The sequence below is a fragment of the Falco naumanni genome, chromosome 9, assembly GCF_017639655.2.
Source record: "Falco naumanni isolate bFalNau1 chromosome 9, bFalNau1.pat, whole genome shotgun sequence".
NCBI lineage: Eukaryota > Metazoa > Chordata > Aves > Falconiformes > Falconidae > Falco > Falco naumanni.
Genome location: NC_054062.1, coordinates 35506112 through 35524605, shown reverse-complemented (window position 1 = coordinate 35524605; position 18494 = coordinate 35506112). Strand labels below are relative to the sequence as shown.

The 18494-nt window shown below is 36.8% G+C and overlaps 1 protein-coding gene across 1 annotated transcript in view; it reads right to left on the bottom strand.

Moving 5' to 3' along the window:
* Positions 1 to 18494, bottom strand: part of CTNNA3 (catenin alpha 3) — a 509885-nt gene that overhangs the window by 482817 nt on the left and 8574 nt on the right. Inside the window, exons 2-3 of the mRNA XM_040606308.1 lie at positions 17451 to 17557; positions 10824 to 11016 (exon numbers count right to left, since the gene is read on the bottom strand). Coding sequence (XP_040462242.1) covers positions 10824 to 11016; positions 17451 to 17552 — 295 coding nt within the window. The 5' untranslated portion in view covers positions 17553 to 17557. The remainder of the gene's footprint in view (positions 1 to 10823; positions 11017 to 17450; positions 17558 to 18494) is intronic.

The following is an 18494-nucleotide window of genomic DNA, read 5'->3' as shown; positions in this document are numbered from 1 at the left end:
CAGGGGAAAAAAAGCAGTTTAGACTCCATCAGTTATTTGGCAACTCATAAGTACTGCCAATAAATTTGCCATCTCTTTGTTGCCCTAACGCCTTGAAATGAAGGTCAGTTATTACAGATCATGCAGAATGTTCCACATTTTGAATTATGTTCCCTTTCTGTTCTTCTGAATCATTTAATTCTGAAATAATTCCCTTGGCAATCACACTGTTACTCTTAATTGTACACAACAAGGCCAGGGATGCTATGTTAAACTTTTCTAGTCACTGCTTTTTATATTACTATGTACTTTGCTGTCCTTGCTACTAAATAATTCCTGGTCACAGAAGGATATCAAATCTCGTTCTTCTCATTATAAATATAAGTTAATGGAATGAAAATCTCATACACTTGAACATCTGACTGACATAAAATATGTGAAATCTATGCAATGGAGCTTGTAACCGTGCCAGCAGATAACAATATACTGCTCTCCAGCATGAAGTTTTGCAAATGAAATTTAACAGTAAAAACAATGACTAACACCCAAGTTTACTTTCAGCGGTCTGCCACCTAGACTGAGAAATAAAATGCCATTACACTCATTTCTAAAAGCATTTCAAAGTCTACTATCAACTGAGGTGCTTTGCTAGTGATGGCAAAACCCCGACAGAACTTTACACAGAGCAGCACTGGAAAACTCATCACACAAACACAAACTGCTAAAATAAATGTTTGACCCATTAAACGCTCTATATCAGCTTGGAAACCAAAGAGGGAGAAAAAGTCACAAAAATGAATAGTTTTGGCTGTGCTAAAATTAGGAAACATCATTAGTAAATGTAGCTATTAAAAGACTACATAGACACAAAACCAGCCCTTTGTTGACAACTGCCTTAAGCGTATCCTGGATTTTGGATGCAACAGTCAAGGTAAATACAGTATTTAAGAATGTTAAAGAGTTAAATCCTTTTTTATTATTATGTAATATTCTTTCTACCTATATCTAAATTACCTAAGTCTTGGTATAAGAATGAGGTACGCTTCTCCAAGCAGTCATTTGTGTAACAGGGGGGTTCTACATAGAAAGATTGAGTACAGGATTTTTGTTTCCTTTCATTCTACGAATTCTGACCAGAAGTAAGGAGAGAATATTGCCTGCTGAAATAAAATTCACAGTGCCCTTAGCATTGTATAGCTTCACTCAAAGGCAAGAAGTCTGGACAGGGCTCATGCAGGAATGCTATTGGCATGTCTACTTCAGAGTTCTGGTGGTAAAGACAAAACTAAAGTCACACAAAGAGTTTTGCTACCTGAACCACGTATGCATTTTTATAAGCTTTGGAGTCCTCAAATAAAAAACTAGGCAACAAGGTTCGTACAAAATACATAGAATCATTAATTAATGCATTTTCATAGAAATATATACAAACATAGGAATTTCCTGCAATTACATACATACAGACTTTTATGCGCTCTCTCAGTCAGAATTGCATGAGGACTATTTAAGTGCAGCAGTTTGCCAGACTGGTTCTATATGTGATTTCATTTCTCAAGATTCAGAGAAAAAAACAAGTTTTACTGCTCTTACTAGAAACTGCATTTGAGAAAAATACTGAGCAAAAGCTACAGAAATAAACCTACCAATTACTACAGAGTCTCCATACCAGCACCTGAGATAGTACTGGCCTGATTCTCAGAACACTCACTGAATACTTTCAACATGCTGAAACTCATCAGGAACAGTCATCTTTAACAGTTCTTTCTGATTTTCTCTTGGATTTGTTAGTCTTTGTGCAAATCATGTGTCTTAAGCTTAGCAAACTCCATAAGCAAATAAAAATCACACTAATTTGAGATCTGGTTCTAGCACCTGCTACATCACAAACCAGTGAAAGTAAAAAATACCAATTTCTTGTGCTCAGGACAGCAAATTAGAACTTTTATAATGCACTATAGCTGAGCACAACACAACAAATAAAACTACAGGAAATAAAACCCAAATATTAATTAGAAAGACCCATTTTTAAGGGTTTTTATTTCCCCATCTGCAATGGGGAGAAACAGCTCTCCAAATGAGTACCATTTTCAGTACTAGAAGTTTCAAAGCAATTATTTGAACCCAGTAATTCTGGGTGGGGGAAGTAAACGGAGAGAGTAAATTCTGCTTACATGCATGTATATCTTGAAGGTGACTACTACAAATGTTAATACATTAATAGCAACTTGAGAAGTTTTAGTAGGAATTCTAACTTTGGAAATTGTGCCTTAATAAGGACATGGGAAACAGAGTGCACACACACCATCATAAAACTAAAATCCTTGACCATTCATTTCTCTTATGAATTCAAACAGAAAGAAAACTTTCCCAATATCTGAGAGAAAGCAATGTCAATGAACAACAGAAACTATCTCCATTTTACTTTCATAGTATTTAACTACCGTATGTTTGCCCTGCCAGTTATTGGTTTGGAATATCTTAAATATGACATGTTATCTTTCAGGCTGTAAAAGTAAAAGTTAACAACATGTTTTTTATGTATTTGGAGCATATACACTGTAATACTAATTCAGACCATTATAACTGTCAGATTCTTAAATACATTCGCACAAAAGCATGAAGCTGACACATGCAATGTCTTAATAAGACAAGAAAGCATGAAACAACAGAATTTTTTTCTGCAGTTATGATACGTAAGTGTAGAGCTGTCCACCTTGGACCCTCAGGATTCACTTTAACAAATACTGACTAAAGTACCAGGGAGACACTGTTTCCCACAACAATAAAAACAACATCATCACTGCTTGACTGGTCACCTGGTAATTTTTGAACTTTCTGACCATCTTCAATAAAAGCTTTACACAGAGAAAGATATTCAAAGGTAACTACTTATCCACGAAAATGGGAAATCAGGAAGGAGACCAAGTTAAAGCCCTCACTGATAGCAAGCTGGGGCTGGCAGTAAAAGCTCACCTACTACTAAGCTTCAAAGAATCTACAGAAGTGTTGAGATGCAAATTTGAAGGAAGACAGGCTCTCCTTGTGCCATTATTTATGGACTGACTCTCTTTCTCTTTTTTTTTTTTTTTTTTTTTTTTCCCAGACACAAAGAACATCTGAAGTGTTTATAGAAAATGAAGAAAACAGCATACAGTATTCTATTACCTGTTATTTATCAGCATTTACTCACAAGGTAAGCAAACAGACCAGATTCACCATTATTTTTTCAGTGTCTTGTGCCATCTGAGCAAAGGTAAAGCAGCTGTTAACTTACATTAACTTAACACTTTAATCCAGATTTGCAATTAGATTTGTAGCCCAAGATAAATGTGGTTTGTTAACCTCACATACTTCCCGCGATAAAAGGACAAGTAGCAAATCAACTTGATGATCTTTGGGGAATTTAAAACTTCTCAGGCACAGAATCTGCTGCAGTTCAGAAGAACTTCTGTTGAAAACTAGTTAAGTCTGGAGAAACTGAGAAAAAAAATAATGAAGAGAAGGCAATAAGAAAATAATAGAACTAGTTACTTTGAAAGGAAAAATTGGAGTGCAGGGGGAGGGGGAGAAGAGTGAGAGAACCAACCATCCAGAGGAAGATTATGTGAAATCCTCAGTCCTGTAGTTCAGCTCTCTGTGATCCAGGGACTTGCTTGGTGTACCACAACTATGTGACCTTAGCTGAGAAAATTTTTAGTAAGGTGCAAGGAAGTACACTAGCTAACATCACACAAGGTAAGTAAAAACACAGACAGAGGTGGAGTTGTAGAGATAGTAGTAATTAGCAGTCAAAGAATCCAAAAGGAAAAAAATACTGACATGACATGTTATGAACCTTAGGCAAAAAGACCCGGGAACTTGCAAGGTAACAACTCTGCAAAACTGAGCCACAGTTCCAAATAAACAACAGAGGCCAACATTTTCCCACATGACTGACAACTGTCTGGTCGGCATTACCAGCAGTAAATACATTCTTTGCTCAGTCACTGATTAGTCTGAGCTATCTACTGTATGCATTAGCCAATAACCAAATACTTTGTATTTTTTTAATTTCTGTAGATCTTGCTAGTAGAGTCTCTTTGTGCACAGTAAAAGTGGCCCGAACAAAACTGACTCGGAAAGCAGAGCTACAGATTGAAAGGAACAGGTTGGTTAGGAAGGAAAGTACTCAGTTATGAGAAGCCCAGACAGGAGTGAATGGTGAGCCTGCAGAGTTAGTAACTGAATGAGTCAGGAGAGAAGTGAGGTACAGCTTAGCTGAGGATAGGAGACAGTGCTGTTACCAGGAATATATAATAAAAGCTGGGACGGAAAAAATAATCTTCTGACAGCACAACAGCTCCTCAGAAACCTCTAATGTTTCCTCCCACCCATAAACACAAGGCTGAACTGCATGTTCACAGGCCCCACGTGATTATTTGCTGAGGTCTCTGCTATTGTGCTTTCCAGAAAATAGCCCTGTAGATTTGTGTGTCTTTCAAGCACCTAAGACACTTCAAAACCTCAAATAGTCCTAAAATCTGAAAACAATACCATTTCAATACTGGTATCTTCTGGGTACTTGAGCCACAAATACAATTAAGGGACTAAAGCATCTCTCATGCGAGGAAAGGCTGAGAGAGCTGGCACTGTTCAGGCTAGAGAAGAGAAACCTCAGAAGGATTTTATCAGTATATATAAATAACTGAAGGGGGGATGCAAAGAAGATGGAACCAGAGTGTTCTCAGTAATGCCCGGAGACAGGGCAAGAGGCAATGGGCACAAACTGACTACAGGAGGTTACATCTAAACATCAGAAAACATTTTCTCACTGTAAGAGTGACTTAGCAGTGGCACAGGCTGACCAGCAAGGTTGTGGAGTCTCCAGCCTTGGAGGTATTCAAAAGCTGACTGGACATGGTCCTGGGCAGACTGCTGGCCCTGTCTGAGCTGGGGGGATTGGACCAGATGACCTTCAGAGGTCCCTTCCAACCTCAACCATACCATGATTCTGTGATCAAGCACGTGAGCAAAGACAAGCCAGAAGGGTCTGAATATGACCAACCCCTTAGAAGTGAGTTGGACGTAAGCTGGGATGGCCAGATGAACAGGTATAAAATCATGACCCTAAAACAGAGCTATGAGATGCAGCCTAGGCAGATAGGAGCTATAAGCACAACAGGAGAAAATGACAGCTCCAACAACATGATGTTGGAACTTTCTTAAAATGCAGTAGATGGCATGACAGTTTGATGCAATTTCATCCATTTTATTGTAATTTCTATCAAGTGGAAGTTCTTCCATTATTACATTTGTCATAAACAATGAAACATGAAAGAATGTGCCCTTTCAGTGGCACAAATAGGGAAGAAGAAAGGTGGCAGTATTCATAGTATTTCAATTATTTTAGACAGTCAAATAAGAAGCAGTTCAAAGAACCAAAGTCAGGACATATCATAACTACGTAACGATTGGAAGGCAGATATTTCCAAGACTTTATTCAGCACACACAAATAGATGACTCCCAAAGTAAATGGTAATACTACCATTAGCTGATCAGTTACTGATGGCTGCTCCTTCTGTCAAATGACTGCTTCTTATGCATGTGCTTACAAAAAAATCTATGCTCAGGCATAGGGTAAGGTCAAAACACAGTTCAGCCACAAATAATTTTAAAAAAAACTTAGAGGATCCATGCACTTTATCCAGCACCAAAAATATCCAAAAACCTACATGAAAATTCCTTTAGAAACAAGTCAATTGTAAGCCTTTTGGCGAATTTGCTGTTGGCAAATAGCTGACAAAAGGTACACACTTCTGCTGGGCTGCTTGCAGATGGTAGGCATTCTGCCTATACAGACACTTGCAGTAATACTGCTAACTGCAGTCTGTGAGCACCCCTCAGAGACAGTGCTCAACATCACACTCTGACTGTGTGTTCTTTATTTTTAGGCAAGATTCAGAATTACACTTTCTTCTTTTATTTCTTTGAATAGATTTTCTTTCTCCTACTAAATCCTATCTGACCATCCCATTTCTCTCCCTCCTGTTTGTTTTTACATCTGGCTTTCTCCTCTTGTTTTTTATTTTTAACTGCAGCAGTGTGAAATCCACACAGAATGCAGTGCATTTTATGCCATTCTTGTGTCCTCCCACAAGGAGGTATTGTTACCAAGCAAGTCCTGTCACCCACTCCTGTGATCTACACCCTTAGAGGCTGGTGGATTTACAGTTCCAGAGAAACACAAGTGTTAAAGGGAGCCCATTGACTAAGGGAGGGAGGGACATAACAGAGTCAGTTAAAAGACAGGATTTCAAACATCCTAGTCTCAAACCTGAGAGAGCAAAAAACAAACCAACCAAACACAGTTTATACAAATAACAGAAAACTTCTGAACTCTGATTTACACTGGCATTTGCAGCCTCACATTCTTGCAGGCATGAACATACACATAAGCAGAATCAGTACTAGAGAAGGTTGGGAGTCAATGTCACAATATAGCACAGAACAACCTACCCTTTCTGAAAACAAGAGATTAAACAATACTAGTATAATCACCTGTTCTGCTCCTACAAATACCATCTCCATCTGCTACAGCAAATAAAGGATTCTGCTTCAGCTGGCCAGCTGGAAGTGACAAGATCAGTGTCAGGGCAAGGCAGATTGATACCTCCTGCATGTTCCTAAGTTAACACCATGATAACTCAGATTGTCACAATAGCTTTCTGTAGATGTTACAGGACATTTTTCTCCTGCCACACAGTCTCTTACCCCACTCACATACCTCTGTATTCTGTTGCACTACAATTATTTCACTGCTGCAGACCAGGAAGTTCTATTTCCACATCTCATACAGTTCTTCCTAACGTGTAATCAGAGCCATCACACACCCCCTTCATGCCCTAAAGCCATCTCTTCATTCCCCCTTTCCCACTCAGGGACATCTGATCCAATGATGGTGATATCAGAAGCTTTTTACAAGGGATCTGTTCTTGGTTTGATGAAAAGGGTGTACAGCACAGATTATTTTAAGCCACTTGAACATCTGAATTCTGTCTCCTAGAACGAAAGTCCATTACATGCAGATCATACACATGTACCTCTTAATGTAGGATGAGAAAGCTAAGCCTATTTTTAAGATTTTTTGTGGGGACAAATAAGAATATAGTATATAACGTAAGAGATCACTATCCCTTTCCTTTAGTAAATACCCTTACAGTACATTCCCCATACCTTGCCAGTGAATGGTAGTTTCTTCCATGCCATCGAAGTCTTGCCTCCCTTGTTAAATGTCAAAACGAATTAAATACGGACATTTGAAATATCAAATTATTTCTTCTAATTTCCTTTTAAAGAGTAACTGAAGGCTCAAAATGTAACTCCGGCAAGTAACTTGCTTTCAATTCACTGTTACGTGTGATGAAAGGCTTATCTAGGAACACACTTGAGCACGATAACAGCTAAATGCACAAAACCTTGACACTGCAATAGATAGAAACAACATTGACAACTGTTCTGTTTCTGACTATATATAGTCAGTAAGCAATGGCAATAAATACCAAATATTTTAGCTATGCCTGTACAACTGTTTGAAAACTATAAGCAATCACACCTTGATGTAAAAGCAAAAAATCTCTATCCTATATATATAGGATAATATATATACACACAATATGTATAGTATAACGCTAGAGTTCAATGCAAATTCCTAAAAGAATGTTTCCCCACATAAACTAAATCACTGTTTTGTCTTAAAATCAATTAAATATCAGAATCAGGACATTAATTATAGTCTGATGTTTAGTGTCACATTATTCCTCAGAAGGCAATTTTTTTAAATGCTTCATCAAACCAGATCAACAGGGAAACATGACAGTTCTTCAGTTACTAGGCTAGTGGATTTTTGGGTGATGCACATAGTCCACCACCCACAGGCCTGCCTGGTGACTTAGTAGAGCTCCAGAAGAAGGTGAATCAAGATATAGATAAGAGGTAGACCTTAAAAAGTACTTTCTCAAGAGGAAACTCAATGCAAAATGCAGAGGACCTCTGTATTAAGATGATCAGCTGCAAGACCATAAATCTCTAGTAATACTTCGCAGATGCCAAAGGAAGCATAATTTAGATTTATCCAGGGAATGTGCCTGCATTCATTACAGCAACACTTTCTTTCAGATATCACTAACAGAACTTGACTGAACTTGAGAGACCAAAATCTCGTCTACTGACAGTGTTTGTCAAGACTGAACTGTAGACTGCAAAGCCATACCATGTCCCCATTTCTGAAGACATTAGATGAGTCTCTAACGCATCAGATGAATTAAACACAACAAATCTTCTGCTTATCTTATCTCCACTGCTCACTTTTATCCTACTAATATGCCCCTTTATTCCCCAAAACATATGATTAACAGGATTATCACCGGCAGCTTGAAAAAAGTCTATCACTCCTCTAAAAGGAACCCCTATTAATGACCTCCAGAAGTATACAAAGCAGCATTTTCACACTGGCAATTGACATTCAAAAGAAATAAGCATTTAATTCTTATGTAACAGCCTTCAACTCAACAAGCTCAGTGAGTGACATAAGCTAAAAGGCAAGAAGTGAGACTATTTATTGTTTCCAGACGTTGGTGTGCAACTTCGGGACTGATAGCTTGGTTCTCATCTGAGTGAAATTATCCAAAGGGTTGTTTCAAAATTCTACTACACAGTAAATACAAGTTGTAACCACATGCAAAAAGTAATAATTTATTTAAGAGCATATTAATAAAAATACCTGCCAGTCACCACAGGAAAATATGCCCACAGAAAATTAAATACTATACGCTATGACATGCATGGCAGGTGACTGCATGCAAGCAGTTTATGACCCACATCCTTCCAAAGAGTTTGAAGTAAATAACATAAGACATTTAACAGCAGCAGAATGTAACTTCAATGAGGCAATAAATTTAATATTTTTAATTTGTGGTATGCCATATCATATATAAACAGCTTCAAAGGACTAATAAGATCTGCAAAATTAATAAACTGCTGCTTGTTTTACAATTGTTCACCAACTTCTTAAAATTAACTTGTGCAGTTTGGTAAATTCCTGGAGGAAGATCAGCTGTGAACACTCAATTTGTCATTGCATAATGATAGGTGATAACATGAACTTAACATTCTTTTAAAATGTATGAGGTGTATATAATCTACTTTATGTATTATTTATTTTTGTAGTTATCTGTGGTCTTGGCTGAGAATCAATAAATAAATAGAAAATGTGAAATATTTTTATATTATCTATGTATAAAAATCAATATAAAACTATATATGTTATTCTTGTCTTGTGTTATCGGCCTGGAATGGATGGGCTAACATTTTAAGAGTACTCAAAAATTAATGATTTTTTTTAAAAGCCTCAGCTGATCAGTGTGACAGATAACAATGATATTTGCTGCTCATAATGCTTTTAATCGCAAAGGACCCTGAGGTATCTCAGACACTGTATACATATATCAAATTCTAAAACGCTGCCATCTCTGGATTCAGAGGAAGAAAATAGCTAGTAATCACTATGCTGAACAACAGTGGAGACTCAGAAACCACCCCAGCTGCACATGGAGGAAGACGAAATAGAAAAAAAAACACCAAGCAAAATAAAATTCTGATGTAAAGACCTGATTTTAACATGCAGTCCTTCAGGCACAAGTTGCTACATAGTGTAAGAATATACACCATACTGCTCAACAGGGAAAAGGCAACTGAAGCCCACTTTGCCCCCTGATAAAACCAAGCCTGGTTGCTAGGTCATTCAATACCATGGCCTCCCAATAACTTTATGGTACAGACCATTGTTCTTTGCTTGTCTGCTCCCACTTGTTTGGGAAGGCTTTCATCAGCCCCTCTTAATCTGATTCCAGGCAACCCTTGGGAACCATTTGTTTACAAAACTCAGAGAGCACTGATGAAAGGACATAATTTGTATATGACAGGCACTAAAAGCATTACTCTTTGGTCCCCTTTCTTCTCTGAAACCTTCTCCTGAATCAATTTTAAAGTTGATTTCTGCAGGAACACATTTTAGGTGTCCGTTATCTGGCTTATTACTATTTGAGCCTTGCCTTCATACTCACCCACTAGGCCCTGATTATGCATGTGGAGAGTAAAAATCAATAAAGCAACAAAGATCCTGAAAGAATGTAGCTAATACAGCATTCTCAGCAGGTGATAAAACCTAGTCCTGTTTGGGAGTCTGGTTGGAAATGGGGAGACAGGTCATAAGGAAATGGAACATGGCAAAATTCAGCAAAGATGAGCTGCTCTGTCATGAAGGGATGAATCTTACAGTAGGTTAAAGAACTCATCTTCCTCCTACTGAAGTCTCAAAACGTACCTCCAGATTGGACTATTACACCTTCCCAAATTAAGTTCTTTACTACTGCACAAGAGGGAGAAGACTCCTGTTTTTAATTTTTTAATTTAAAGGCCTTATTCCCAGATTCAGGTAAACAATTATTTTCAAGAACATTAAAGCACGCATTAACTTATACTTGTGCTTAACAGCCACTAAAGTTAACAAGGGGCATCCTGTCTTCACTGGGGAGAAACAAACAAAAAAAAAACCACACAAAAAAACCCCAACCAGGCAAAAAAACCTCCACACAACACTTCCAGTGCTATAAATGTTTTTCCACAATGGGACCCAGCTTGCACCTTGCACACTTCACCTTCTCACAAGTGTTATCTAAGAACATACAACTAGACAACCCAAAGTTCAGACATTTGCACATCATGGACATCCTAGCTTCATTTTTATACCAGTGTCACACATTAAACTCATTCCTTCTGGTGTCTAAGTTATTTGTCATATACTTACTCTCTTTGTGGACATCAGCAAGTGCTGCATGAAGTTCCTCTTTAAACACAATTGCTTCCTTGGCAATTTTTTCCCCCTTGTCCAACAGATTCCAAGTGGCTTCTTCCACAGATGCTAGCAAGACACGAGCTCTTTTAGAACGGCCCTTTTTCTTACTAGAAGGATTCTGTGGACAGTTGACTAGTGTTGTAACCTACATTTAAAAGAAACATAAAAGACGATAGTGGTGTAAGTACTATAATAAGTGAATTTATATTGTTCTCAAGTTTTTTAAAAAATCAGATTAATATAGTTGAGAATAAGCAATGAGATTCCCCCTGTTTTAGAGAGGGGCAGGCAGGCTCAGCATACATACTGAGAATGGAAAAGCCACTGAATGAAAACTTACAGATAATTTTACTTAATATGCCTCATCTTTGTATTCTTTCTGTACAACCAAAGCAAAGTCAATAGAAATCTCACTGTCATATTAACCCTGATGCAAACTCCCGACAATGCTTATTTTAAAATTTACACACACAAACAAAAAAAAAACCAACACAACTATCTAAGGAGGTTATATATATACTTCCAAGGCAGGAAGTATAATCAGTGCTGAATCTTCCCATACTTCCAGTTTCAATCTCCCAAGTTATCTCAGAAGCAAATACCCAAAATGAGTACTGACAGACACATTTCAAAATGCTTTCTCTTCTTCCAAAGGACGATCACAGCGGTCAGAACTCAGCACCTCAGAATTCTCTGGGTGGCTCTTAACACTAAAATTGAATAGTTTTACACAGAATGTAGGCTTACCACAGCTTTGTCCAAGTTATATTTTTTGAAAAAGCACTTCAACATCCATAAAAAACTTATTTTTATACAGCATTCCACTCCACATTCCTCATCATATGAGCACAGCCTCCACACTCCAACAGAATTTTTCCAACAGACTATTCTATAAGTCATTGCTTGAGCTCTCACACTAAGACAAGACTCCTAAAACTTGTTATATAGCTATTTTAAAACATATTTTATTTTCATTTAGTTCACTGATGTTTTTTAATCCTCCTATTTTGTTGTCTGTGCCAGAACATGGATAGTATAATATTAAGTACAGATCTAGTCTTGGAGCTCAGTGAACATATATGTATATAATTGCTTCATTTTATTAAATGTCATTCCAATTGTTAACAGAATTGTATAAGCAAAGCAAAAGCTGTATATGAATTTCTCAGTCCTGCAGGCAAGCTTACCTAAAGGCTGCAGTACAGCTTCTGGTTTGAGCTTATCTATGGAAAAAGGGCTCCATTCACAGGTATGTAACAAGAAGTGTGCTAGCTGTGCCCCAGCTCACCTTTAGAGCTTGCTCACGAATTCACACACTTCAGTGTTTTTTATGAGTCAGTACTTTTAAAAGTAACTGACAAACATCCTCTGGGAAGCATTTCTATAAACACATCTTTGAAAGACAAAAGCCCTGACCCCTACATCATTCATGTGGAATTTCGGGGAAAAAAGGACCAGCCACTTGACATCGGCTGCTCTGGCATGTCACAAGGGAGGCAGCAACATAAATAACTCCGGCTCAGATTGTTAAAGAGGGCTTGTGTATTTTTCTGACTGTGGCTCAAAGAAAGTAAATGAAGTTATTTATTGCACATAAATCAGCCAGCTGGTAGAGAATGCAATGGGAGTAAGAATCTTAATATCTTTTATTTTTACAAACCCTCTACCATTAGTTCTAGAGTATTTAATACAGTTTCAATGATCATATTTTTAAGAGTGAGTTGAAGAGATTATAGGCTGATACTTCCAACAAGTAGTCATAAAACACTGTAGAAAATTAGAAGCTGCCTCAAAAATCTATAAGTAAAATACATTTTTAAGTGTCTTAACTATTTAATCACCATTCCCAGAAAATAATCTATTCCATTTCTCAGATTTTTACTGTAGTCTCCTTTTTATGTAATATACTATTCTATGTACTGTTTATTCATATGTTTTGGAGGAAAAGGAAACAAAGCAAATGGTGAAATATGAAAAATAATCATCCCTGCAGGTGAAAATTATTGACTATAAGACCTCTACCTTCAGCATCACTGTCAGGAAATACCAGAGGCAGCTTCTGAACTCAAATTCAAGTCAAAGTTTGATAAGTAGTTCTTGGCTCATGGAGATTAAGGAATACAGAAAAACTACTCTGAATCATCTAATACAGAATCCCAATGAGGAATGCAAAAACTTTATGCAGATCCTAACAGAAAGAATTCAACTACACAGCAGCTAATACAGTGTGCCCCTTTGATCCACTGTCAACACAGCTTGTACTGTAGTGGCAGAATACCCAGACAAAATGGTATTAAAAGAAAAAAGAAAAACTTGTATTTCAGTTAACTAATCCTGCTGATGCCTGACTGTATTTCCCAGTTATTAAGACTTTCTTATTGCCATATACACCAGGTCTCCCAGCATTCAAAGGAAATCAGTCAAGAAGTTATTTTTTATCTCTGGTAGGAGCAACAGAGTTGCGCTAGAGGTATGAGGGCTTTTTTAAGTGAGATTTTTCAAGCCCATATGCTGTTACAGTTGCAAATCTGAATCACATTGTTGTTGCCTGTTACTGCCATTATTTATTAGGCTGAAGGGGTAGTATTTTTTTGTCATGGTTATTCCAAATACTGAATTCCTAACGAACTGTGCAGTAGTTCTTCCAATGCTGTATTCAATTCCTGCCAGCCCTTACAATCTTTTAATATTGATTCCAGTAGTTAAGGAAACAATGTCTTGGTACCTTGAATATCAAAAGATTTGGCTCACCTTTGATATTAACATAAAAGTATTTTAGACCATGAATCATAAAAGTCTTTTTTGTTTAAAATTTAGTTCAGTGTAACTGCAAACCCTAGACAGTTGAAAAAACAAGATATTTACTCAGTGATCTAATGACAACAGAACACCCTACTCACTGTTTCAAATCTGAAGTATTGCATATACAAATAAATACAAGTGAATCACTTTCAGTGGGCATAAAGTAAACTTACCATACATAGAACTGAAACCAACAGCATGGGTTTTCTGTGCAAGAAAACTTCTGTTGGTATGGATGACAGGTGAGTATAAATGCCTTTCAATTTGCCTATTTTTCCATCAATGATGCAAGGGACTCTAGAACACATGGATGTTTCTACATACTCTGTAAAACTTACATAATTCTTGCAGCCATAAACTTTCCTTAGTATGTATGCCTGTATAAAATATAAAGAGATGGAAGCAAGAGGTTTTGCAGGTAAAAGCTCTTACAAACATTTCTTGTGTATACATACACACACATAATATATATATTAATTGTGTGTGTGTGTATATACATACATCTCTACAGAAGAGAGAGCTCTAGATACAATATCCAAATGTGGCAAATTTACAACTTATAAGACTTGCAACGACTACAAAGACACTTATTAAGTATTTCCTGCACAAATTAATGAAGCTATATGAATCTCATCAAGTCATATCTTTCAAAAATTTACTTGCACATAAATTCAAAAGGAAAAAAGCCTTATAATAGCTTGCTACAGAAGCAATTTTATACCTAGCCATAACTGTAATCATTACGTAGTATAGCAAAGAGATTAAACAGGCTTCAATCTCTGAGGATGAGACAAAACAAGAGGATATTTTGCATTACATTAATTGCTTTATTTTGTGAGTAAACCTAGCACAAGCAAGACACATATTAGACATCAGCTATGTGCATGAAAATGCTTCATGATCTACTGATTGGTGCATACTAATTGCTCCATGACAGAGTGCATCTCTAATAAAAGCCCAGAATTAAAGAAATATTCTTTGTCTGAGCATGTACCCAATTCACATCAAGACAGCTGTCAGCTGATGTCAATTTTTAATGTGCTAGATGCATTGATAAGGAACGTTACCTAAAAGCCTTCCTTCACTAATGTCCTCAAAGCCCATGGAATAAAATATAATAAAGGCCACAGAAGGACCCCATTCTGGTGAGGGGGTAAATGGACAGGATTAAAGAAACTTTTTTACAATACATAGGAAACAGTGCAGCTAGTAGTATATGCCCACGAGAGTACAGTTTACAAGGCTGGACACAGAATTGCACCAACACAGTTATGTCACTTCCAACACACAAGTTTCTATCTCTGCAGAGCCCTGCGTAGCACTATTTGAACTTACCACCCTGGGTCAGGCCACTGTTTGGGATGCAAAGAAGGAAATGCAGTGAGACTGCTGCCCCTGCAACCCCCCAGACATTGTAATCTAGGGCCATTGTTTTATTCCAAGGATGGAGAAGTTGCCAAGTTAGAGGAGCGTTTATACAAAAAAGTGTGTCATACTGTTTTCACAACTTGGAAATGATCACCACTGCCAATTGCAAATTGCAGGGAAGAGAGAGAATCTAGCAAAGTCATTTGTAAAGTTACCTCCACATAGGCTAGTTTTGCCTTCATTTTTTTCCCATATTGATGTTGTTAATTTAATGATTGCTTCAACACTTAGCATAACTGGCTCGGACAGACTTCAGAGAGGCTCATACAATTCCACTGCCTCTTTCTTACCAGAGCATTACAAGACTATCAAATAAATTAATTAGACCATAATTCTCAAAATAAAGTTAAACTATGTTCAGAGCAGCAGCTGCCAAGTGAATCAGGCCAGAGCACAACACTATTCGTTTTTACCTGTGACTAGTATGATTCTCTTTCTAATCATAGATCAGTTTTCATTTATTGCCTTTCCAGCATCTCAATCATCCTTCACTGAGTATTAGTTATAATCCCCACTTTTGCATTTTCAACATTTTTTCTCTATCTCCCACTCAAAATGAAAGCTTCCCTTCCACAGTTCTGTTACGAAACAAAGCAAGCATTAAGGTTGAGTGGGGGAAAAGACAGCTGAAATCATATTCTCTTTGAACCTAAGCATTTCCATTTTTAACAGACTCAATCTTTTTAAAGATGCTTGAGAAGAGCTTTTGAAAAAAACAAAACTAAAATTAGATCGTTTCTTTGTTTTTTTTCTGGAACTGTATTTCTTTGTTTTGTCACGTTTCTTTGATCCCGCGGAACTGAGGCCAAAATTTACATTTCTTCACCTCCTCTAAAAATACCCAGTGTTGCAGCTGCCTGAGTCTGACCTACTGGCATACAAGGGAAGGTTTTGAAATGCAGTCTATCAAGACATCTATTCCTAGTACTGTAAAACTAATTTTATAATCCATCCATATAAGATACTTCAGCTTGACAACTTCCCACAAACCACTGAACTGTTACCTGCAGTTTTATACACCATCAGTCAAACCCAGGCAAATATAAATAAATAAAAGCAGACAAAATGAGTGAGAGGCAGCTCAGTTAAAAACAGCTGGAAATGAAGTCATGATAAAAAGAAAAGGTTACTTTCTGAAGAAAAGAATCTTCCAGAAGGGACGAATGAGTAAGGGAGGAAAAGACCACCAAATTAAAAATAACAGAAGAAATTTCAAAGTTGGTAATGAAAAATTAATAAAAGAAACTAGATGAGTTGGGGAGAGTCAGAGGTTTCAAATGGGGAAAATACAATTTTTTTGTTTTTATATTTATGTTTTATATCTAACAAAAATATCTAATTTTTCTGTTAAAGATAAGCTTGTTGCAATGAATTACCTGTTTTTTAAAAGCAAATTTTCCTAGAACTGTTATAAAACATGACCAGCACCTCTTCCCTTTTCCTAGGGTTTTTGCTATGTGTCTGACTAACTAAATGCAGGTACCCCAAAATCTTTGTTCTAAGTACCACGAAGAGAAAATTCAAAATATCTCAAATTTCAAAACAGAAGATGTCTTTTCTGGTTTTTACCCTGTAACTTATTGCTACAGAGGTCTTTTAACACCTTCTTAGTTACACGTGTTGTTTGCAAAATGAGGTCAGGTCTTAAATTAGGTCCTTCCTGTTGTATTCAAAAAGACAATTCTAATCCATGCCAAATATAGAGATAATGAGAGAGTCTTTAACACACCAAGCATCGCATATTTAACCAGTGAATACTTGAAATAGAACTGGAATATGCAGTAAAATCACTCCTCCTAAAAATAAAGTTTTATCAACAAGCCCAAACACAGTTTTGTAAATTCCCCAGTCTGAGTTTTCTTTAGTTGGAAGGAAAACTACTAAGGTAGTTTTCTACATCAACAATTGCACTGTTCTTAGGGCATCTCTTCTAAAATGCAACAGAATGCAATTATTCTCAAAACTCAGACAAAGAAACTCAACTACAGATTTCAAGGCTCTTCTTTCCCACTATGTCCACTACTTAAAACATGAAACTTTCCATGTGCTGGAAATCCATTTGCAGTGTATTCTACATTTCAACATGCACTAGATAATACTGTACAAGAGATAGCTAGAACATGCAACATCTGTTACAATATTCTGTGTGGCATTTGCAAAAATGCAAGTGACTAAATGAATGACCAAATCTGGAAAAAGACAGATCCCTTTGGAGAGTTTCTGAGCCAGCGTAAACTACAAGTAGAGATATGATTATGCCTGTCATAATAGTGTCCTTAGCCAATGTTCTTCAGCCTTATGCCCTTCCCTCAATGGTTATCCAATTTATTTTCTGCAAGACTAAAATACCTGGATTATCAATGGTTCCAGTAATTTCTCCACTGTAAAAGTCTGGATCTGCAGATCCTGAGGATCAATTTTCAGTTTAATGCTCGGCACTTTTGTTGACATTTCACCTAGGTACAAAAGAAAATAAAATTCCAATAAGCAATTATTATCCACAATCACAAGTCTCATTGCCCTCTGTCAGAGCACAGAGCTGCCTACAGGATTACAGACTTGGTACCATAACAGGCTTAGGATTACAAGAGATAAAATTATTTTTTCTGATCCCTCATTTCTAAATTGTGCAAAAAAAATGCAGGTATTTCCATAAACTGTGAGATAATCGATTTAGAGTACATTTAATTCCCTGTCCTCCCTTCCAGATTTCTCAATTGACAGTATATTAAAAAATACACAAGGATAATTGCATTAGAAGACCTTTGAATATAAGTTCTCTAATAGTCAATAAAAAGGAGTTTTAAAGCAAAAATTATACATTACATTACTGAATCTATCACAAAACAAAAACATGAATGCTATGTGCACAATACCTGTATCTTATTCCATGTGCCAAATTACACTGGTCATAATAAACACTTTAAGAACAAAAAGCTCTTAAAAGTCGTAACAATTAATAGCAGGAGAAAGTGAAACATTTAGTTATTTTACACCCTCTAATAACAAATATTTTCTAAGTGTCAAGACAGGTTATGTCAAGAAAGCCTATTACTGAAGTCAGCAAGATGGAAGTAAAGCTAAGTGAAGTCTTTAAAGTGAATAAATCATTCATTAGGAGCTTGATCCAAAGTCCACCGATGTTAATTTAAGAGTTTTTACTGAGTTCACTGGGCCATGGTTCAGACCTTCAGCCACAGTGAAATGTGTGTGTGCCAACAAAGAATTATAACTGTGCTTTAGTAGGAATGCAACTGATTATTGTCCCAAAATAAAAAACATTTTAAGTTTTCCAGTAACTTAACTTCCCATAAAACATAGCTCAGCAAAGCCTTTTTAGCCAATAAAGACCTCAAACACACAAATAATGGATATCTGTCCTTTTTAAGCAGG